This window comes from Lepus europaeus, chromosome 9 (assembly GCF_033115175.1).
Source record: "Lepus europaeus isolate LE1 chromosome 9, mLepTim1.pri, whole genome shotgun sequence".
Classification (NCBI taxonomy): Eukaryota; Metazoa; Chordata; class Mammalia; order Lagomorpha; family Leporidae; genus Lepus; species Lepus europaeus.
Window position 1 is genome coordinate 69,500,134 of NC_084835.1, and position 24,298 is coordinate 69,524,431.

Here is a 24,298-nt window from a genome sequence, read left to right on the forward strand (position 1 = left end):
GTAACTCCAGGAACTGCTACCAATCTATTACATTCAAAAGGGAAGAACATTCTATGCAAAGGTCTGGTTGGATCAGTCCTAATGTGGACAAGTAAAGGAACCTGATCATTGACATAAAGGGCAGAGTCAGCTTTCTGAGGACCACGTGCGTCTCCAGAAGAATACTGAAAATTCTCGAGAAAAAAGGGGAGTAGAAGAGGTTGTGAGGACTGCTCACAAATATGCCTCATAGCTTTGCTCCTCAAGTTGTGATCCATGGACTAGGGGAATCTTCAACTGAAGGCTTCTGGAAATGCAGAATTTCAGGCCCCACAACAACTGAACCAGAATTTTCATCTTCAAATTTCCTCAATGGGGCTGGCGGTGCGACATAGCAGGTAATGCTGCCTCTGCAACACCAGCATCCCACATGGGTGCCAGTTCAAGTCCCGGCTTGCTCCACTTCTGATCCAGCTCCCTGCTAAGGCACCTGAGAAAGCAGCGGAAGATGGCCCAAGTGCTTGGGCCCCTGCACCCATGTAGGAGATCTGGATGAAGCTCTGGGCTCCTGGCTTCAGCCTGACTCTGCCTTGGCTGCTGCAGCCACTTGGGGAAAAACGTACAGTTGGAAGATCTCTGTCTCTCCCTCTTTCTCTGTAACTCTGATTTTCAAAATAAATAAATAAATCTTTTTTTTTTTTTTTGACAGGCAGAGTGGATAGTGAGAGAGAGAGAGACAGAGAGAAAGGTCTTCCTTTTTGCCGTTGGTTCACCCTCCAATGGCCACTGCGGCCGGCGCATTGTGCTGATCCGATGGCAGGAGCCAGGTGCTTCTCCTGGTCTCCCATGGGGTGCAGGGCCCAAGCACTTGGGCCATCCTCCACTGCCTTCCCGGGCCATAGCAGAGAGCTGGTCTGGAAGAGGGGCAACCGGGATAGAATCCGGCGCCCCAACCGGGACTAGAACCCTGTGTGCCGGCGCCACAAGGTGGAGGATTAGCCTGTTAAGGCACTTGGGTCTGTCCTATGCACATTAAAGTTTGATGAGCATTGCCTTACAACATCCGCGAGTTCTGGTGATCACGGATGAAGTTCAATCTAGATTTACAAATTAAAACCATAGTTTTGGAGGAGATCGCCCAGGCTAAATGAGAAAGTTTTCCTAAAAAGGACTACAGCCGTAGGCCCTGAAGCGTCCTGACACGTGTAATGACGCAGAGGCCTAGACAGGACAGCTAGCGGGTTAGGGAGAAACCCAGAGTGCTTGGCCCGGGAAACAAAGGCAGAAGGAGTTTCAAAACTGAAGTGTCTGTTGAATGTTGCTGAGACGTTGAGTACCAGGAAAACAGACAACTGTGTCTCGAAAACATAATTCTATAATTTTCTTCAGATTCATCAGTAATGCTAAACAAGGTTCTTGGTGTCGGGCCAGAATTCGCAATAACCTGTGTTTCTCTCAAAACCACTCTTTGTTCACGGAGGAAGTTGTATTTGGTGCTTCGCCAACGCGCCCCGCCGTGCCGAAACGTGATGGCGACTGCTAATTGGATTTAACTGTTCAAATCGCCCTCTCCTTAGTCCGTCATGCCCTCAGCCTCTGCAATGCATACCTCCGGCAGCGAGGGGGCGCAGTCGCGCTCCCCTTGGCCGGAAGGCAAAGTGGCCCAGCGAGGCCTCGGCGTTTCCGCCGCACGTCCACAGTGCTCCGCGCGCTCGCTACGTCCGGAGCCCGTGGAGTCGGCGTTTCCGGCCATTCATACGCCTAGTCGGGCCTCGGTTGTTGCATTCTCTGCGTTATCGAGCAGCAAGGACGATTGCGCCGCGACGATGAAGCTCGTGAGGTGAGGAGGTGGCCGAGCGAGGTGGGGGCTGAGCCGTAAGGGTTCGGGCCGGGCTCGGGAAGCTGAGCGGTCCCCGAGGCCGGAGGCGGGAAAGCCGCGTGCGCGCCGCCTGCTAACGGCCTGCGGCGCCCGCCGCGCGCGCCCCATCTTGGCCGCGGCTCAGGGTCGTGAGGGATCGTTCTTCGGCCTCGCCGTCTTCCAAGAGGCGGGCTTGAAGATCGAGCTGCGTCTTGTCACCTGCTGCCTTGAGGGGCTTGAAGGTGGCTTGGTCTCGCGTTAGTTACCCATTCTCATTGTGCGCATGAGCTCCCGTGGGTCTGAAGACGGAGTTTATCCTGGAAATAAGGAAGCCTACTTGCAGCATAATCAGAGAGGAACTAGTTTGCAAGTTGTGATTTTAAAGTTTTTGGTCTCTCTCGATGCTCCCTAGACTTTTGATCAGAAAAATCCTCCCACTATGAGGCAAAAAGCCAATACTTTTTGATTGTGACTGGTTACACATAGCTGATAATTCCTCCGGTTTCTGCGATGGTGTTGCTTAGTTGAGCCTGGTAAAAGATTGTTTGTTGATGTTTGTAATTAGTTCCAAACTGCTTGCAGATAGGTTAGATTTTGGTGCTTTACGTGGAGGCCGAGCCTGCAGCCCAGCGGTGGTTTCTGGTACTAAGGTAGCGGTTGGAAGTATTTGACGAGTTTCTTTCCTCCCAAGTCGAGACTGCCAGTGCTGACCAGTTATTGGGCCCCTGTTACAGTTACTGTGTGCCGATAATAGAATTTTCTTAAAGGCAAGAATCCGTGCCTTGGAACTTTCTGTTTAGTGCTGAAGGCAGACAAGTGATTAACATCTAGTATGTTTGAAATAATATATACAGTTATTCTTTATGGGTGGAGTTTGTAGAGAAGAAAGACATTTAATGTGAATGTTCATTCTTATTTGAATTATAACTTTGTATAACAGACTCAGAGCTCAAAGTGTATTTTTATATTTCTCCATATCTGCTCATTTGAATCTTAATAAATTTTTGAGTCACTGAAGATTCAGTTTGTCTCATTTGAAAATAGCACATGTTCTAGCAGAATTTCCCTGTAATTTTTAATAAGTGTGCTGAATCCCATTCTGTGTCTTAGGTACTATGTAGATACAAACCCTCTTCCTGTGTCTTGCCTCAAGAAAATGGTTTGACTGATTAGTTTGTGTATGCTCAATGTATTTATTTCTGTATCTCAATTGGTGGCATTATCGTCCTTATCCTGTCACCCTAACCAAAACCAGGGAGACAAACTTCACTTCCTCTCTTCTGATTCCTGACATCTGATCAGTAAGGCTTGCCCAGTTTTACTTACTTGGTATCTGTCTATCCAGTTCTGTTTGGGTTTGAGTTCAAATAGTGTGCGTTTGAATACTGAAGGACACCATGTTTTACGAATAATTGATAACTAAGGTTAAATAACAGGATTTTGGTAGTGGAGGATTCATCAAAATAGAACTTGGATGTGTTTGGTCCCTGGCTCAGATAGGGAGGGAGATTCACCTGTCCCGCCCACAGTACCGCCCTCATTGCCACCGCTGAGTTTCAGACTCTTTTATGCCCCGTTGTGAGGTAAATCTTTTATAAAGAGAAGTTCAGTGTGTATTTCCTGACAGTGGAAAAATTATACACTAGTGTAACCCAAACCCCTGCCATGGTAAAATACCAAAACCTCAAGAAGTTCCTTTAAACTCTCTCAAGTCAACTTTTAGCTCCACATCCACCAAGGCAACGTGTTTCTTCCACTATAGTTTTGCCTGCAGTAGAATTTCTTCTTTGGAATCTTACTGTGTGTCTTTTTTGTAAGGTTTCTTAGCATGCTCCTGAGATTCATCAACATTTAGTTTTGCTTTTTGTTTCTTTAAAGATTTGTTTATTTAAAACAAGGCAGAGCAACACAGAGAAGTACCTCCCAACTGCTGATTCACTTTCTAAGTGCCACAACAGCCCAGGCTGGGCCAACTGAAACCAGGAGCCAGGGATTCTATCTGGGTCTCACACGTGGGTGACAGGGGCCCCAAACACTCCAGCCATCTTGGGTTGCTTTCCTAGGTGCATTAGCAGAGAGCTGGATCAGAAGCAGAGCAGCTGGTACAACAACCTGCACTCTGTTATGGCAGATAGGAAGCTGTCCCAAGTAAAGGGTTAACCTGCTGAGTGCCACCTGCCCCCAGTATTTAAAAAAATTTTTAATTGTTGGATAGTAGTCCAGTTGTATATTTTAAAATGATGTGTTTTGTTTAAAGCTGTTTTGAACATCCTTATGCAAATCTCTGAATACATAGCTTTGATTTTTCTTGGGTAAATACTTAGGAGTAGACATGCAGAATCCTACATAGGGTAAGGATATGTTTAACTTTATAAGAAATGCCCTACCATTTTTTAAAGTGCTTGTACCATTTTAAACTTCTAATAGCAATATGTTAGACTTCCAATTGCTCCACTTCCTCACCAGCATTTGTTGTTGTCAGTCTGCTTAATTTTATGGATTTTAGTGGGTATATGGTAGTGTTTCCTTAAGTTTTAGTTTGTATTTTTCTTTCTTTTTTTTTTTTATTTTTTTTATTTTTGACAGGCAGAGTGGACAGTGAGAGAGAGACAGAGAGAAAGGTCTTCCTTTTGCCGTTGGTTCACCCTCCAATGGCCGCCGCGGTAGCGCGCTGCGGCCGGCGCACCGCGCTGATCCGATGGCAGGAGCCAGGTGCTTCTCCTGGTCTCCCATGGGGTGCAGGGCCCAAGGACTTGGGCCATCCTCCACTGCACTCCCTGGCCACAGCAGAGAGCTGGCCTGGAAGAGGGGCAACCGGGACAGGATCGGTGCCCCGACCGGGACTAGAACCCGGTGTGCCGGCGCCGCAAGGCGGAGGATTAGCCTATTGAGCCGCGGCGCCGGCTAGTTTGTATTTTTCTAATGACTAATGCTTATTAGCTATTTGCACATCTCTTGTGATGTTATGTTCGAATCTGTTGTTTATTTTCATGGTTACTTTTTATTACTGGGTTGTTACAATTCTGTATATCCTGGATACCAGTCCTTTGTCATATACGTATGTATATATATTTTTAAGATTTATTTTTGGCCGGCGCCATGGCTTAACAGGCTAATCCTCCGCCTTGCGGCGCCAGCACACCGGGTTCTAGTCCCGGTTGGGGCGCCGGAGTCTATCCCGGTTGCCCCTCTTCCAGGCCAGCTCTCTGCTATGGCCCGGGAAGGCAGTGGAGGATGGCCCAAGTGCTTGGGCCCTGCACCCGCATGGGAGACCAGAAGTACCTGGCTCCTGGCTTCGGATCAGCGAGATGCGCTGGCCGCAGCGGCCATTGGAGGGTGAACCAACAGCAAAAAGGAAGACCTTTCTCTCTCTCTCACTATCCACTCTGCCTGTCAAAAAAAAAAAAAAAAGATTTATTTTTTATTTATTTGAAAGAGCAAGATCTTCATTTGCTGGTTCACTCCCCAATTGACCACAACAGCTAGGGCTGGGCCAGGCTGAAGCCAGTAGCCCAGAGCCTCTTCTGGGTCTCCCATGTGGGTTGGCAGGGGCCCAAGCACTTGGGCCATCTTTTGCTGCTTTCTCAGGCGCATTAGCAGGGAGCTAGGTCCGAAGAGGAGCAGCCAGGTCTTGAACTGGTGCCCATGTGGGAAGCTGGTGTCACAGGCAGAGGCTTAACCTGCTATGCCAAAACACTGGGCCCTGTCAGATATATTTTATCCCAATTGGTGGTTTACTAGTTCATTTCGTTAATGTGTGTGTGTGTGTTGTGTGTGTGTGTGAGAGAGTGTGTGTATGTGTGTGTGTGAGAGAGTGTGTCTTTTTAAAGATTTATTTATTTGAAAGGCAGAGTTAGAGAGAGAGAGCGAGCTCTTTCATCTGCATCTGCTGGCTCACTCCCCAAGTGGTGTGAACTTCACTCCTGGTGAAGTCAGGAGCCAGGAACTCCATCTGAGTCTTGCACATGGGTGACAGGGGCCCAAGTGCTTGAGCCACCATTTGCTGCTTTCTCAGGCTCATTAGCAGGGAGCTGAATCCAGAAAAATGAAGCAGCTGAGACTTAAACTGGTATCCATATGAAATATTGACATTGTAGGCAGTGGCTTAACCCACCGCGCCTCAGCACTGGCTCCAATAGTGTCTTTTTTTTTTTCTTTTTTTCTTTTTTAAAGAGTTTATTTATTTGAAAGTCAGAGACATATAGAGAAGGAGAGGCAGAGAGAGAGAGAGAGAGATCTTCCATCTGCTGGTTCACTCCTCAATTGGCCACAACTTGATTGATCCGAAGCCAGGAGCTTCTTCCAGGTCTCCCATGTGGGTGCAGAGGCCCAAGGACCTGTGCCATTTTTCACTGTTTCCCAGGCCATAGCAGAGAGCTGGATAGGAAGTGGAGCAGCTGGGACTTGAACTGGCGTCCATATGTGATTCCAGCACTGTAGGCAGCAGCTTTACCCACTATGCCACAGAACTGTCCCCTCCGGTAGTTTCTTTTCTTTTTTCTTTTTCTTCTTCTTCTCCTTTTTTTTTTTTTTTAGACAGGCAGAGTTAGTGTGTGTGTGAGAGGTCTTCTTTCCATTGGTTCACCCCCCAAATGGCTGCCATGGCCGGCATACTGCACCGATCTGAAGCCAGGAGCCAGGTGCTTCCTCTTGGTTTCCCATGCGGGTGCAGGGCCCAAGCATTGGGCCATCCTCCATTGCCTTCCCGGGCCATAGCAGAGAGCTGGACTGGAAGAGGAGCAGCCAGAACAGAACCGGCGCCCCAACCGGGACTGGAACCTGGGGTGCCGGCACTGCAGGCAGAGGATTAGCTTAGTGAGCTGCGGCGCCAGCCCAGTAGTGTCTTAATGAGCAGTTTGTTTTGAGGAAGCCTTAATTTATCAGCTTTATCTTTGTACTTTCAGAGAAACTTCTATCTGTGCTCAAATCATGAAGATATTCTCCTACTTTTTTCAAAAAGCTTTATAGTTCTAATTTTTTGTGTCTGGGATTATGATCTCTTGTATTTTGGTAAATGGTGTGAGTTACCAGTCTAAGTGTAGTTTTAGTATATGAATTTCCAGTTATTCCAGCATCACCTGTTGAAAAATTTACCTTTTCCCATATAACCAGTTTGACACCTTTGTAGAAGATCAGATATGTCTTTCTGGGCTATCTCTCCAGTTTCATCTATCTATTATTCGTATTTCTTGATTACTGTAGCTTTATCTTACACTACTTTAGCCACCTAATTTGTCTTCCTAGAAATTGTGCTTTTGCCTAAAATCCATGTTTTTGAATATCTGCCTTAAGTTCTCTTTAAAATGTGAATTATAGGAGTAGGACGTTGGCCTAATGGTTAAGGTGCCCAAGGGTTTGCTACCTGGCACCACACCTGGTGCCAGCTTCCTGCTAATACAGACCCTGGGGAAGGAACAGAGATAGCTCAAGGATTTGGGTTCCTGCCACCCATGTGAGAGATCTGGATTGAGTGAGGACCCAGTGTGGGCATTTGGGATGTGAACCAATGGATGGTAGTATGTATTTGTTCTCTGTCCTTTCTCCCCTCCCTCCCTCCTCTCAAATAATTTTTAAAAATATGAACTATAACCCTAGGATTCTACTTCATTGATGAAAACTTTTCAGCAGCTCTCCTAAAGGGATTCTTTAACAGTGAGGGGGTCTCTGGAAGGAAGCTGCTTAATTCATTACTCATTTTTTAAAAATATTTATTTACTTATTTAAAAGTCAATGTTAGAGACAGGGGGAAAGAAGGAGATTCTTGGTACATCAGCAGGGACTTAGATCTGAAATGGAGCAGCCAGGACATAGACCATTGCCCATATGGAATTGCTGGCGTTGTAGGGGCAGCTTTACCTGCTGTGCCACAATGCAAGCCCCACTCATTTTTTTTCTTTAATTTAAATATTCCATCAGTAGTACCTGTAATTCATCTAAAAGTGCTGTTTCTTACTACTAAGTCTTTGTTCTGATTTAATTTTGTTGTGTATTTTCAGTTTTCCTTAATAGAAGTCCACTAAGATCTGACTACCTCTTCCCTGTGCTGTGTTATGTTCCTGGTACACCTTTGTACATATCCATGGCATTCTACAATTTATAGTCACTTTAAAATACCTTTTACCTGTCTGACATTCCTACTAGACTTGGAACTCCTTGAGGCTTACCTCATTTTTAATCCTCATTACCAAGCACAGGGACAGACCAAAGAAACATCCTTGTGCATGCTGAAATATATTTTAATTTTTTCAGAGGTCTGTTCTACGTTGTTTTCCCCTTATTTCCATATCAAAGATTGCTTAATTTCAAAGGTATTTGTTTTAGCTTGATCCTGCCTACTTCCAAAAACAGTTTGAAGAATCTTTATAGTAAAAGTTTTACTGAGTAAGCTAATTACAATAAAAGATAAAAATCTGATCATGGAAGGAAACTGTTAGATTAAAATCTTAAGGTAATATAGTTATAAATAATTAAATTTATAGCTAGACATTGTGGGACAGTGAGTTAAGGTGTTGCTTGAGATACCTATATCCCATATTGGAGTCCTGTTTCAGTCCTGGCTATTCCACTTCTGACCCAGCTTCCTGCTAGTGTGCCTGGGAAAGCTGCTGGTGATGACTCAAGTTTTGGAGTTCCTGCCAAACCACCTGGGAGACCCAGGTGAAGTTCCTGGTTGCTGACTTTGTCTTGGCACAACCCCAGCTGTTGTGGCCATTTGGGGAGTGAACCACCAGATGAAGATCTCTTCCCTTCTTTCTCTCTGTTCCTATGCCTTTGAAATAAGTAAATCTTGTAAAAATTAAATTTAGTACTAGATTATATCTGGTGAAAGAAAGCATTAACAATTCTTTTTGAAAGCAACGTTTTTTCCTGATATCAGACATGAAAAGTTTCAACTCATGGATCTTTATATGAGAACAGATGAAGGTTTGTTGTTGTTGTTTGTTTTTTTTTTTTTTTTTTTTAAGATTTATTTGAAATGCAGAGTAATAGAGAGAGATGTAGATATATATTTCACTTCCCAAATGGCTGCAACTGCCAGGACTGGGCAAGGCCAGAGCCAGGAGCTTTCTTCCAGTATCCTATGTGGGTGCAGGGGCTGAAGCACTTGGGCTGTTTTCCACCACTTTTTTCCAGGCACATTAGCGAGGAGCTGGATGGGAAGTGGAGCAGGCTGGACTCCAACTGGCACCCATACAGGATGCTTGTGTTACAGGCTGCAGCTTAATCAGCTACACCATAACACCTGCCCTAACAGATGAACTTTCTAAGGTGGGGCTTAATATAGCCCATTACCTCCTTTGTAATGGCTGTCTATACCACTTAAAAAGTTGGTGTTTTATGGTTGCTTCTCTTTGATTATTGAGTTATTCAGCCCACATTATTCAGTGCCCATTAAAATCTGGGATTAGACATGAGATGTTGTGATCCTTACCCTCAAAAAGAGTCTCGTGAGGAAAAATAAGTGTTCCTACATGAGCCATTAAGTGTAATCTGTTGCCATGTACGATGGGGTCTACAAAGTATTATGAACTAGAAATTTTGAATCTGTATCATGTTAGATACTGTGATTATTATTTCCTTGGATGTGATTGTGGAATTATGGTTATATGGGAGAATGTCCTCATTAGGAAATAGATACTGAAGTGTCAAATGCCTGCAGTTTATTACAGATGATAAGGTGATGATATTGTGAAAGTCTGTAATGATGTGTGTTTAGAAAGGCTGAATAGGGGAATAGTGCCAACAGTTTAGTAATTTGTGAGCCCTTCAACTTTTTTTCCTCTAAAATAGATCATAATAAAAATAAAAAGAGAACAAGAGTCTAAATGAAATGAGAAACAATGGACTATTCATTTTATATATATGTTTTTTAAAATAATATGAAAGGATTTATTTTTTAAGATTTGAATAATGTATCTGAAAGTCAGAGTTAAGAGAGGCAGAGAGAGATAGAAAAGTCTTCCATCCACTGGTTCACTCCCCAAATGGCCACAACGACCAGAGGTGGGCCAATTCGAAGGCAGGAGCCAGGAGCTTCCTCCAGGTCTCCTACTCTGGTGCAGGGGCCCAAGGACTTGGGCCATGTTCTACTGCTTTCTCAGGCCATAGCAGAGCGCTGGATCAGAAGTGGAGGAGGTGGGACTAGAACTGGCGCCCATATGGGATGCCGGTACTGCAGGTGGCAGCTTTACCTGCTATGCCACGATGCTGGCCCCTCATTATATATTTTTTAAACATAAAATATTATTTATTTTCATGTTATTTGAATGACAGAGAGACATAGGCAGAGATCTCTGTCTACTGGTTTCCTCCCCAAATGCTTGAAACACCTAAAACTGGGCCAGGCCAAAGCCAGGAACTCAGTTCAAGTCTCCCATATGGATGGTAGCTGTGAGCGAAGTACTGAAGCCATCATCTGTTGCCTTCCATTGTTCACATTAGCAGGAAACTGAAATTAGTAGCAGAATTGGGATTTGAGCTCTGGCATTCCAGTAAGGGATATGGACATTCCAAGCAGTGTCTTGACTATATGCATTTGTATCTTATTAAGGTAACTGGTTATCCAGTTGTGGAAAACAATAAGTCAGATATACTTCATGCTGCATAGAAAAAGAAATAAATTTCAGGTGCATTAAAGCTCTAAAAATAACAAACCATTGTTGTTTCTGCAGTTTTGGCCCAGAAAACATCATCCCGAATAAAACAAATACCCCAGAAGCATTGATAGATTTAACAATATAACCCTGAGGCTTTTTTTTTTTTTAAGACTTATTTATTTATTTGAAAGGCAGAGTTAGAGATGATGAGAGAATCTTTCATCTGCTTGTTCACTTCCCAATTCTTGATTTCTTTTTTATGGCTTATGAGTATAGGATTTTATCTGTGTTTGAAGCTAATCAGTATAATGAGAATTTTATGAGATTTTTGAGAATCAGGAATGTCCAAATGATAATTTGTTAGTATTATTAGGTTCCTTCATAAATGAATGTTAAAAGTAAAAACCATTGATTTTATTCTAATTATTTTTATAGATTTTTGATGAAATTGAGTCATGAAACTGTAACCATTGAATTGAAGAATGGAACACAGGTCCATGGAACAATCACAGGTATGGAGATTGATGACTTTATAACACTTATTCTTCATCTCTTAAACATGAAAACCAGAATTCATTTTACTTTTAATTATAGTACAGATCCTTATTTTTTGGTATGAATTATTTAATTGACTTTTTACTTGACGTACTTGCTTTACAACCAAACCAAATTACCTAGTTTATCCTATTTTCTTGCTTTTATGCCTTTGCTCGTGTATTTCTTTTCCTTGAATGTTAATTGTTCCAAAATGCATTTGAAACTTTTTTTTTTTTTTCATTAGAATTTTGTGGTTCCCATTCTTGAAGGCAAGAAGCAGGGCTATATTATGTGTCTAACTCATTGTCTTAATAATATTGTGTATTTAATATTTAATGTCTACTGCAGTTCTTTGCTTATAGTAGATATTTCAGGAAGTTGTAAAATTTCAAAAGAATTGAGAGAAAGCTGTCTTATTTGTGCCCCACTCTGAAATATTTAAATTCTAAGTTTATATGTAATTTTTAAAAAAGATTTACTTTATTTATTTGAAAAAAAGTTACAGAGACAGACAGATCCTCCATCTGTTGGTTCATTCCCCAAATGGCCACAACAGCCAGGGCTGGGCCAGGCCAAACCCAGGGGCCGGAGCTTCTTCCGGATTTCCCGGGTTCAGGGACCTGAGCACTTGGGTCTTCCTCCACTGCCTTCCCTGATTTCAGTACCTAGCTCTGGCTCATGACTTCAGCTTCCAGCTAATGCAGACCCTGGAGGCCACAATGCCGGCTCAAGTAATTGAGTTCCTGTCACTCACATGGAAGACCTGGGCTGAGTTCCCAGCTCCAGCCATTTTGGGCATTTGGGGAGTGAATCAGCATATGGGAGCTCTGTCTCTCTTTGCTTCTCAAATAATAGTTGTTTTTAAAAGGGTGGTTAAAAATGCGCTCTAAATTCCTACTAATAAAGAATACTACAGTACATATATGACTTTAAAAACAAAAGGGGGCTGGCGCTGTGGCAGCAGGTTAACCCCTGGCCTGAAGTGCCAGCATCCCATATGGGCGCCAGTTTGAGATCTGGCTGCTCCACTTCCTGTCTAGCTCTCTGCTGTGGCCTGGGATGCAGTAGAAGATGGTCCAAGTCCTTGGGCCCCTGCACCCTCATGGCAGTCCCAAAGGAGGCTCCTGGCTCCTGGCTTCGGATTGGCGCTGCTCCGGCCGTTGCGGCCAATTGGGGAGTGAACCATCGGATGGAAGATTTCTCGCGCGCGCGCTCTCTCTCTCTCTCTCTCTCTGCCTCTCCTCTCTCTGTGTAACTCTGACTTTCAAGTAAAATAAATCTTTAAAAAAAGAAAAGTGAGAATAGTAGGGCAGACTTTGTGGCACAGTGGGTTAAACTACCTCTTGGGACTGATTCAAATCCTGGTCCAATCTAGCTTCCTACTGATGCTTATTCTGGGAGGCAGCAGATGATACGTCAAGTACTTGAGTCCCTGCTGCCCACTTGGGAGACCTAGAAATTCCAGGTTCCCAGCTTTGGCCTGGCCCTGTCCTGCTGTTTTGGGTGTTTGGGGAATCAAACTGCAGGTGGAGGATCTCTCTGTCTTCTGTGTTGCTGTGCCTTTCAAACAAATAAATTTAGATTTTTTTTAAAAGGTGAGGATAATATGGTGGAATGCAATATATTCAAGTTATGGGGACAATATCTAACACTTTTTTTTTTTTTTTAAAGAATCTTGCCATAAATACTTGGCCAAACCTAAGATAGGAGGAGGATCCTTGGGTTGGTGGGCATAAAAGCATGTGTAACAGGCAGGTTTCCACCAAGCTTTCTACATTCACTTCTGCAAGTGTAACTGCCTAAACCTCTAGGAAGGAATGAATACAGACTTAGGCTGACATTCCTCCTCCATTTACCCATTGCATATGTGCTAATTTGTGTTCATGGAAACTTCCTTAGTGGCAAATGGTTCTCATTTGTAATATAGTATTTACCATGGCTTCATAGATTACTTGGTTGCCTTCCTTTTCGCGCTAGTAATTGTCCTGCTTGTTCCCTTCCAGGTGTAGATGTCAGCATGAATACGCATCTTAAAGCTGTGAAGATGACCCTGAAGAACAGAGAACCTGTACAGCTGGAAACGCTGAGTATTCGAGGAAATAACATTCGCTATTTTATTCTACCGGACAGTTTACCTCTGGATACACTACTTGTGGATGTTGAACCCAAGGTGAAATCTAAGAAGAGGGAAGCTGGTAAGTTCGAGGGATTATGTATGCTTTTGTGAATGGTGTACTTATACTCTATTCAGAATACAAATATTTGGCAACAACACAGGAGGTTTTGTTGTTTTTTAGAATTTTCTTGTCCGGCCGGCGCCGTGGCTTGACAGGCTAGTCCTCTGCCTTGCGGCGCCGGCACACCGGGTTCTAGTCCCGGTTGGGGTGCCGGATTCTATCCCGGTTGCCCCTCTTCCAGGCCAGCTCTCTGCTATGGCCCGGGAAGGCAGTGGAGGATGGCCCAAGTGCTTGGGCCCTGCCACCCGCATGGGAGACCAGGAGAAGCACCTGGCTCCTGGCTTCGGATCAGCACAATGCGCCGGCCGCAGCGGCCATTGGAGGGTGAACCAACGGCAAAAAAGAAGATCTTTCTCTCTGTCTCTCTCTCACTATCCACTCTGTCAAAAAAAAAAAAAAGAATTTTCTTGTCATGTGTGCATCTGTTTATTGTAGCTCCTGATATTACTGTTAAGAACATTGATATTCTTTTCATTTCCTGTTTTCTTGGCATGACCTGGTTCCCATTCTTGCCAGTTGAGAAGATTTGCAGATTGACTCTATTCCCAATATTCTGAAATTCCTTAAAGATTTGGCATAGGGTTCTCTTGCCATCACCTCCGATCTCTTCTCCCCTTCCATTTTGTTGCTCTGGGTACTTGGCAGACCTTTTTTTTTTTTTTGGACAGGCAGACTTAGACAGTGAGAGAGAGAGACAGAGAGAAAGGTCTTCCTTCCGTTGGTTCACACACACACACACACACACCCCCCATGGCCGCTACGGCCGGTGTGCTGCAGCCGGCGCACTATGCCGATCCGAAGCCAGGAGCCAGGTGCTTCCTCCTGGTCTCCCATGCGGGTGCAGGGCCCAAGCACTTGGGCCATCCTTCACTGCCTTCCCAGGCCACAGCAGAGAGCTGGACTGGAAGAGGAGCAACCGGGACAGAATCCGGCGCCCCGACCGGGACTAGAACCCAGGGTGCCGGCGCCGCAGGCAGAGGATTAGCCTAGTGAGCCGTGGCACCGGCCAGGCAGACCCTTTCAATGTGGATATTCTTGCTCTTTGTAGCCAAGAAACTTATTGTTTAACTTTGGTAATCTCTTCCCTTTTGGTTGCCTTTTTTTTTTTTTTTTTTTTTTCTTAAAAAGCTCCAGAGCTTTTTGTTTGTTTGTTTTGTTTTGTTTTTATTTGACAGAGTTAGACAGTGAGAGAGAGACGGAGAGAAAGGTCTTCCTCTTTTCGTTGGTTCACCCCCGAAATGGCCACTATGGCTGGCACGCTGCGCTGATCCAAAGCCAGGAGCCAGGTGCTTCCTCCTGGTCTCCCATGCGGGTGCAGGGCCCAAGCACTTGGGCCATCCTCCACTGCCTTCCCAGGCCACAGCAGAGAGCTGGACTGGAAGAGGAGCAACTGGGACAGAATCCGACACCCCGACCAGGACTAGAACCCAGGGTGCTGGCACCGCAGGCGGAGGATTAGCCTAGTGAGCCTTAGTGCCAGCCATTTTTCTTTTGCTTGCCCTTTTCTTCGAGGGATTCTTTAATGGTTGGACCTTACAGATGCTGATTTCTTTTTTCCTCTCGTTTTTTTTTTCTCTGCCTTTTTCTGTGTTCTGGACCCTATTTTCCAGTCTAACACATACTTAATTTTCAAGGCTCTTTGTTCTCTTAATTATTTTTAGAAGAATCCTGTTCTTGTTTTATGAATGTAATATTTTTTTTCACTAATAGGATATGACAGTTCTGTTATTTTGTTCTTGGTATTGTTTTCTCTATTTGGCTTATCTGTTCTTTTACATTGAATGTTTGCCTAAGTATCTTGAGAGCTTTGGCTGTCCATTGTTTAATGAGGACCCGAAAAGGGAAGTTTGAGGAGGCTGCTGGGCTTCATATCTAATAGATATCCCTCTGGAGTTTAGTGAGTTTCCCTCTTCCCTAAGGAGACCCAGAATTTCAGGAACTGGAAGTCTTTTTGTAGATCTGGTTTTCCCATGAAAAGATTATATTTGCCTACCTTGGGAAATAGATATCTGGTAGCCAGCAGTGCAGGTGCACGACAGGAGAAAGGGTCTGGATATTTTACAGGTATTCCCTCAGCTGGTTAGGATGACAGGAATAGTCATCGAATGGATTAAAGTCCTAGATTATGATTGTGTCAAGTGTCTTCTAAGGTTCTGTGGTTGTTATTTAATGTAATAAGTTTAAATGTTCTCAATTTTCAGTGCATTTGCTTGGATTCTACTTCGTAACCAAAAATCTAGCACATGGTATCCACACTGAGAGATTTGATGCAATTTCTCTTCCATCTTGTATGAAGTTTGTATCACTTGCATTTTATTTTGTAATGAATTTGAGAAATGATACAAAGAAAAAAATGTTTTTTAGAAGATTTTTTTGTTTAAAAGGAGAGTTACAAAGAGATCTTCCATTTACCATCACTCCATAGATGGCCACAATGAGCCAGGCTGAAGTCAGCAGCCTGGAACTCCATCCAGGAGTGTGCTGCTGGTGGAGATCTCTAAAGAGAGTGTGAGAGTAAATGGTGTTCTGATGCTCAGGTCACCATAGTGCCATACATACCGTAATTTAACTTGCTTTCCTTTGCTTTGCTTTCAGTTGCAGGAAGAGGCCGAGGCCGGGGTAGAGGAAGAGGACGTGGCCGTGGCAGAGGAAGAGGGGGTCCCAGGCGATAATGTCTCTCAAGATTACTGTTTCAGAGTGATGAGTGATTCGGGATTTCTTTTGTACAGGCTTTGTTTGTTTATGTCACTTTTTAATAAACATAAATGTTGGGCAGAATTGTCTATTGACTGTATTACATTGAGGTTTTAGTAGTTTCATATTCATGAAATTGCCCCTGTGAGACCTAAGCATTTCTTAGATTGTTCCCTTCTTAGATGATCAGACTTTAATTTTTGAAATACAGTTTTTCTGTTAGAATATATATATATATAAAGAGAGCAACCACGTACCTTTTTACTTCACATGCTCTGAATATGTATTTTGTTACTTTACTCTCGACTCCTATCTGTGGAACCTACCTATAGGTGAAATCATAAATTCTTTTTGGTACTGTAGAAACTCAAGTCATTAGGCTGGCACCGCAGCTCACTTGGCTAATCATCCACCTGCGGCGCCAGCATCCCGGGTTCTAGTCCCGGTTGCTCCTCTTCCAGTCCAGCTCTCTGCTGTGGCCTGGGAAGGCAGTGGAGGATGGCCCAAGTGCTTCGGCCCTGCACCCGCATGGGAGACCAGGAGGAAGCACCTGGCTCCTGGCTTCGGATCGGCGCAGCATGCCAGCCCTAGTGGCCATTTGGGGGTGAACCAACGGAAGGAATACCTTTCTCTCTCTCTTCTGTCTAACTCTGCCTGTCAAAAAAAAAAAAGAAAAGAAAAAGGAAACTTAAGTCATTATAGAATAGGGGCTAACATTCATTCTGCTTTTTTGAGTTTCACTCTTTGGAGACTTGGGTCTGGTAAAAGGTGGTAATCATCTTTGAATCAAGAGTCATTGATTGTGTTGTCATAGGTAATGTTTTTTGTTTTCGTTTCTTTAGTTTTCTAGAAGGTTCTGAATAGAACATAGTTTTATGTGCCTCTGAGTTGAAACTGCAGCTAATATTCAGTAGATTATCAGTTATGAGCAATATTGAAACCTGTTGATGTGGAGGCACCTAAGTGGCTCCCCTTTCCAGCACTTTTTCAAGGAGTCCTTAAAAACAGAAGGGAAAAAAATCTTTATTTGACAGCAAAATGATTTTTTTCCTATTATTAAGGATTTAACTGGTTAAGCTTAGAGAAAGATGCTTCTTAGTGTGTATAATTCCTTGTAAAGCTTACTACCATTTGTTTATATGTTAAGGAAAAAAACCTTACTTTGAGGCCAATGGGGAGCCTAAATCTATATTTCTGCTTAATATGCCTATGGATTTTTGTTTATTTTGTAAACAAAGGAGATTTTCTGCAAAGCTGTTATCTAAAAGTTTAGGCCTTGGGGGAAGGTTATATACAATTAAGTGATAGCAAGGAGATGGTGTGTGTGTTTTTTTTTTTAAAGTTACCATAAATCTTGTCATAAATATTTAAAGGTATCCACTCTCGTGAAGTAAATTTAAATAATACTTGATTATTACACAATTGTCTGTTCTCTTGTTCATAAGTCATAAAAGTTAACCCATAGTGATTACCTATTTTATTACAAATCAGCCAGTTTGAATACAAATTCTTTGATCCAAAAAAGAATGTATAAAATTAATAATTAAGACAACTTTATATGAATATTCAAGTTGAACTGGCATGGGCAAAATACAACCAGAATGTAATTTTTCTCCGCATCTTTTGTAAATTTAGAAGTTGAGGGAATAAATATCTGGATCTTACTCTTTCCCTTCTTCTGGTCTTGTTGGTGCTCCTCTTGGTTGTACCTAAGCAGAAGGCAAAGGAGCTGTGGCGTGCAGCAGGCTGGAAGGTTTGAAGGGGTTGAACTGAGAAGACCTGCACAAGTGGTAAACAAACATGGTTGGCTCCTGCACTCACAGAGCTTATAGACTAAGAGGGAAGCAAAGACAAAATATTCGATGGTTTTTATCAAAGATGTAAAATTTGACATTTAATTACAAATTGTGAGCACTATGATGAAACTATTTCAAATTATGTCCATTTTTTTTTTTTTAATTATTTTAAAGGCAGAATGACACAGAACCTCCATTCATTGATTCACTCCCCAATGGCCACAATAGCCAGGAGTGGGTCAGGCCAAAGCCAGGAGCTTGGAACTCTGCTTCTCCTACTTGGGTGGTAGGTGCCCAAGCAATTGTGCTATTATCTGCTGCCTTTCCAGGATGCATTAGCAGGAAACTGGGTTGGAAGCGGTGGAACCAGGACCACCCAGCACTTCAGTATGGGCTCCCAGCATTGCAGGTTGTGGCCTAATGCATTGGGCCACAGCACCAGTCCTGATAACTTTGTTAGCTTTAAAAGCAATATGTATTGGCAGCTTATTTTGATTATAAGTCAAATGTCATATAACCGTTTTAAAATATTTTACTGTGTTTAGGATTTCAGTGTGAAATCAGTCTAGTAGTAGTTTAAATGCAAGAATACGCCAGCGCTGTGGCTCAATAGGCTAATCCTCCGCCTATGGCGCCAGCACACTGGGTTCTAGTCCCAGTTGCTCCTCGTCCAGTCCAGCTCTCTGCTATGGCCTGGGAGTGCAGTGGAGGATGGCCCAAGTCCTTGGGCCCTGCACCCGCATGGGAGACCAGGAGAGCACCTGGCTCCTGGCTTCGGATTAGTGTGGTGTGCCAGCTGCAGCAGCCATTGGAGGGTGAACCAACGGTAAAGGAAGACCTTTCTCTCTGTCTCTCTCTGTCTCACTGTCCATTCTGCCTGTCCAAAAAAAAAAAAAAAAGAATAAACTATAATGGGTACTAGACTGAGTTTATTCCACTAGAGGTCATCATTTAATTTTTATGTCAAAGGACTTAAGTTGAAGAAAAAGCTATTTGATATGATTACCAATAATAGCTATAAAGAAAGCATGACAGTGACTTGAAACAGACAAGACTTTTAGCATGTCTCTTGCTCTCCCCCCTACCAGAAACCTTGTTGTTTGGTTGTTTTTTTTTTTTTAAAGATTTTACTTATTTATTTGAGAGGTAGAGTTACGGGCAGTGAGAGGAAGAGACAGAAAGGTCTTCCATCAATTCCCTCCCCAACTGGTCACAACGGCCAGAGCTGCGCCAATCAGGAGCCAGGAGCTTCTTCCTGGTCTCCCACACGGGTGCAGGGACCCAAAGACTTGGACCATGCTCTGCTGCTTTCCCAGGCCATAGCAGAGAGCTGGATGGGAAGTGGAGCAACCGGGACTACAACCTGTTGCCCATATGGGATGCTGGCGCTGCAGGCGGAGGATTAACCGAGTGAGCCACGGCACCGGCCCCTGACCCTGTTTTATTCTTAAGAAAAGTAGATATCTAGAAGTAGATATCTAGAAGAAAACCATTAGAGAACAGCCTTAAGACACTTTTAAAAATGAAGTTAAGACAGTATAGAGTATGTGCTGTTTGGAACTTTGTAGCAAAGCCATTTTTCAGTTCCATTAATTTTTTTTTTAAAGATTTATTTATTTGACAGAGTTACATAAAGAAGGAAAGGCAGAGAGAGAGAGGCCTTCAATCGGATGGTTCACTCCCCAGATGGCTGCTACGGAAGCTGCACAGATCTCCCATGTGGGTGGAGGGGCCCAGGGACTTGGGCCATCTTCCACTGCTTTCCCAGGCCATAGCAGAGGGCTGGATTGGAAGAGGAGCAGCTGGGACTCGAACCGGTGCCCATATGGGATGCCAGTGCGGCAGGCGGAGGATTATGCCACCGTGCCGGCCCAACATTTGGGTTTGATATTGCTGCCTTTTACATACACTTGAAAGCCCAAGGCTTTATACAGACTGAGTATCACTAATTCATAATGCTCCAAAATCCGAAACTTCATAAGCACCAATATTACACTAAAAAAGTTCCAGATCTTAGAGCATTTCAGGTTTTCAGATTAGTGACGCAAAACAGAGTGTCTGCATATATTCCAAAACACTTCAACCCCAACAGTTTTGAGTAAGGGATGGTCAACCTGTATGTAAAATCTGATTGCTTTATTTTATTTAGTTTGATTTTATTTGAAAGAGCAGCAGAACTTCCATCCCTGAATCACTCTCCAAGTTCCCACAAAAGCTACAGCTGGAGCAGACTGAAGCTGGAGCCCAAAACTAAATCTGTCTTCCACCCAGATGTTAGGGTCCCAAGTACTTTAGCCGTCATCTGCTGCCTCTCAGCTTGTGCATTAACAGGAAAGGTGTTCAGAAGTGGAGGAGCTGGGATTTGAACCAGACACCCCAATGTGGGATGTGAACATCCCCAAAAGCATCCTAACCATTGTGTCAGATGCCTGCCTGTGGTTTTTATTATCTTTTTAATAAACTTTTGAGTGTTCTCATCCACTGCCAGGGCCAAGTCTTGGAGCCAGGTTCCAATCCGGGTCTCCACATGAGTAGCAGGAACCCCAATACTTGAGCCACCACCATTTCTCAGGGTCTGCATCAGCAAGAACTGGAGTCTAGTGGTGCCAGGCATCAAATCCAGATACTCAAGTAAGGGACATGGGCAACCTAACCAGTACCGTAACTGCTAGGCCAAATACCCACTCCTGGATTTGTTTTTTAAAGGGAATTTTTTATTATCGAGATAAAACCTAAGTGAAATAATAGAAACCCAGAGTTCACAGTGTCTTTAAAGATTTTTTCTAATCTCCAACAGTACCTAAGACAAGTTTTATTTTTCTTTTAAATATTTATTTATTTATTTGAAATTTAGAGTTTCAAAGTGGCAGAGAGAGAGGTCTTCCATCCACTGGTTCACTCTCCAGATGGCTGGGCCAATCCAAAGCCAGGAGTCAGGAGCTTTTTCCAGGTCTCCCATGTGGATTCAGAGGCCCAAGCACTTGGGCCATCTTCTGCTACTTTCCTAGGCAATAGCAGAGAGCTGAATCAGAAGTGGAGCAGCCTGGCTGGTGCCGTGGCTTGACAGGCTAGTCCTCTGCCTTGCGGCGCCGGCACACCGGGTTCTAGTCCTGGTTGGGGTGCCGGATTCTATCCCGGTTGCCCCTCTTCCAGGCCAGCTCTCTGCTATGGCCCGGGAAGGCAGTGGAGGATGGCCCAAGTGCTTGGGCCCTGCACCCGCATGGGAGACCAGGAGAAGCACCTGGCTCCTGGTGAGATGTGCCAGCCGCAGTGGCCATTGGAGGGTGAACCAACGGCAAGAAGGAAGACCTTTCTCTCTATCTCACTATCCACTCTACCTGTCAAAAAAAAAAAGAAGTGGAGCAGCCGGAACTCAAATTTATGGGTTTAGTGCAATTATCCTGGTGAATTTTTAAATCTTTATTAATAGATTGTAAATTAGTGCAATTAATTTTAGAAGTGACAGTTACTCTTGTGATTTAGCACATATCTGAATGCTTACTCTGTGCCAGGTTCTAGCTAAGCCCTTTGTGTTCTTTATATTAAGGGAAAAAAAGATTTATTTGAAAGGCAGGGTTAGAATGAGAGACATGGATCTATCTTCCATTTGCTGATTCACTTCCCAGGTGGCCGCAACGACCAAAGCCAAGAGCTTCATCCAGGTCTCATGTAAATGCAGGGGCCCAAGTACTTGGGCTATTTTCTCAGGCACATTAGCAGGGAGCTGGATCTGAAGTGGAGCAGCTGGGACATGAATAGGCGTCTGTATGGGATGCCAGTGCAGCAACCCACTGCGCCACAACACGTCTCCAGTGTTATTTCTTCTAACTCTCAGAAAACCTTGTGTGGCAGAAAATGCTTTCTGTTTTCAGAGGGAAAACATGTGCCCTGGAAAGGCATGGTAACTGCCTACAATCTCTGTTTTTAAGCAGCATAACTGGAATTTAGATGCAAATCTGTAGCCAAGAACCCCGTGTTCTTAATTGAGAGACTGATTCCTGTGTTCCTTGCGAAGAATGAAGAGGCTGTAGGAGACTCATATTTATAGAAAAAAAAAATAGGAGCTGCTGATACCTAAATTTAGAAATAGCAAAACATTTTGCAAAATACTAAATTCAGAAGGAATTATCTTGATATTCTTGCAATTTTCAGCCAAATTTGATTTTGTATCAGATGTGCATTTTTTTAAATAGTGCATACTGTTAGCAAGACAGGAAACCATTCTGGAGTAGACTCATGGGAAGGTAAATCAAAAAACTCTGGAAGGCAGTTTGTCCAACTATCTCAGAAACCTTAAGGTTTTCTTTTTCTGTACTTTGACCCACAATTCCGTTTGCAAAGGAAGACATTTAGTCAAAGATTCCTGTCACATTTCTTAATTAAAAAGGGAAATAATGATACAGATCTAAAATTAGAATAGTTATTACAGGAGACACCAGGAGTCACCAAACTTGACCTGTGAAGAGCCAGATAGATAGTAAATATTTTGGCCATATGGGCATTCTCCCAACTATTCAACTCTACTGGAAGTAACCACAGACAGCAGGTTAGTGAGTGGTCATGGCTGAAAGACTGGACAGAAGGTTGGACTTGCCAGATCCTGGGAGACACCGTAATGCCCGTTTTAAAAGAAATACACTGTCTAGGAAAATCTTATAACCAGATTAGTGTCAGAATACATAAAGTATTCTTATAAATTAGTAGACAGTCTCTTCTAAAAGTGATTCAAGGGGCCGGCGCTGTGGCATAGTAAGTTAAGCATCAGCTTGCAGCGCTGGCATCCCAAATGGCGCTGGTTCTAGTCCCAGCTGCTCCTCTTCCGATCCAGCTCTCTGCTGCCTAGGAAAACAGTAGAAGATGGCCCCAGTTCTTGGGCCCCTGCACCTGAAGAAGCTCCTGGCTCCTGGCTTCAGATTGGCCCAGATCTAGCAGTTGTGGCCATCTGGGGAGTGAATCAGCAGATGGAAGACTCTCTCTGCCTCTGCCTCTGTAACTCTGCCTTTCAAATAAATAAATCTTACGGCCGGCGCCGCAGCTCAATAGGCTAATCCTCCATCTAGCGGCACCGGCACACCGGGTTCTAGTCCTGGTCGGGGCACCGGATTCTGTCCCGGTTGCCCCTCTTCCAGGCCAGCTCTCTGCTATGGCCCGGGAGTGCAGTGGAGGATGGCCCAAGTGCTTGGGCCCTGCACCCCATGGGAGACCAGGAGAGGCACCTGGCTCCTGCCTTCGGATCAGCGCAGTGCGCCGGCCGCAGCGGCCATTGGAGGGTGAACCAATAGCAAAGGAAGACTTTCTGTCTCTCTCTCTCACTGTCCACTCTGCCTGTCAATAAATAAATAAATAAATAAATAAATCTTAAAAAAAAAAAAAAAAGATTGAGGTGCCCACATCCAGAGTCGGGATGCCTGGTTAAGATCCAGCTCTGCTTCCAATTCCAGTTTCCTGTTGATGTGACCCCTGGGAGGGCAGCAGGTGATGACTGGTGTGCCTAGGACCCTGACACCTATGTAAGAGATCTGGACTGAGTTCTCAGTTCCTGGGTTCAGCCTGGCCCAGCCCCAGCTGTTGCAGGCATTTAGGAAGTAGACCAGAAAATGGAGGATTTGTCTCTATCCCTGTCTCTCTGCCTTTAAAATAAAACCTAAACAAAAATTCAAAAAGGACACTGATTTTTTTTTTAAAGATTTATTTATTTGAAAGAGTTAAAGAAGGAGAGGCAGAGAGAGGTCTTCCATCTGCTAGTTCACTCCCCAATTGGCTGCAATAGCCAGAGCTGTGCTGATCCAAAGCCAAGAGCCAGGAGCTTCCTCTGGATTTTCCCACACAGGTGCAGGGGCCCAAGGACTTGGGCCATCTTCTACTGCTTTCCTAGGCCACAGCAGAGAGCTGGATAGGAAGTGGAGCAGCCAGGACTCAAACTGGGACCCATATGGGATGCTGGCACTGCAGGCGGCGGCTTTGCCACACCATAGCGCCGGCCCCTAATTTCTTTTAAAATAAAAGGGGCATGTATCTAGTGTAGCAGTTAAGACCCAACTTGGAAAACCCACATACCAGATCGAAGTGTCTGCTTTGGGTCCTGGCTCTTCTGTTTCCATTCCAGTTTCCTACTAATGTTCATTCTGATAGGCAGCAGATGATGGTTCAAGTACTTGGGTCCCTGTGACCCATGTGAGAGGCCTAGATGGAGTTCCAGGCTTTGAGCTTTGGCCGGCCCTGCTCTGGCTCTTGCAGGCATTTGGGGAGAGAACTAGCAGGTGGAAGATCTCTATCTGTATGCCTTTCAAATAAAATGAGAAATAAAATTTTTAAAATAAAAGATACGTCCATTTTGGTTCAAAAAATTTTGAAGTCCATGCATATGAAGAGTCTTCCAAACATTTGTTAAAGATGCACATTGTGAATAATCTATGCCTGGAGTTCAATAATTTTGCCCCAAAATAAAGATTTTTTAGATCAATTTTCCACAAACTTTTTGAAGTACCTTGTATGTAGCATTTGCTGACTTTCATACTATGACAATTTGAAAACTACAAATTCCTGAAATTTTGACAATTAGCTATTGTATGTTGGTATCATACACTGTAACTATCTCCC

At 43.9% G+C, this 24,298-nt stretch overlaps 1 protein-coding gene across 1 annotated transcript; it reads left to right on the forward strand.

Annotated features, from left to right (window-relative positions):
• The first annotated feature begins 1,669 nt into the window (after positions 1 to 1,669).
• On the forward strand, positions 1,670 to 16,584 carry SNRPD1 (small nuclear ribonucleoprotein D1 polypeptide). The gene is made up of 4 exons (XM_062201448.1): positions 1,670 to 1,819; positions 10,870 to 10,946; positions 12,975 to 13,166; positions 15,804 to 16,584. Exons 1-4 carry the CDS (start codon positions 1,806 to 1,808, stop codon positions 15,878 to 15,880), a joined length of 360 nt encoding a protein of 119 aa, XP_062057432.1. The 5' UTR covers positions 1,670 to 1,805; the 3' UTR covers positions 15,881 to 16,584.
• Positions 16,585 to 24,298: the final 7,714 nt, after the last annotated feature.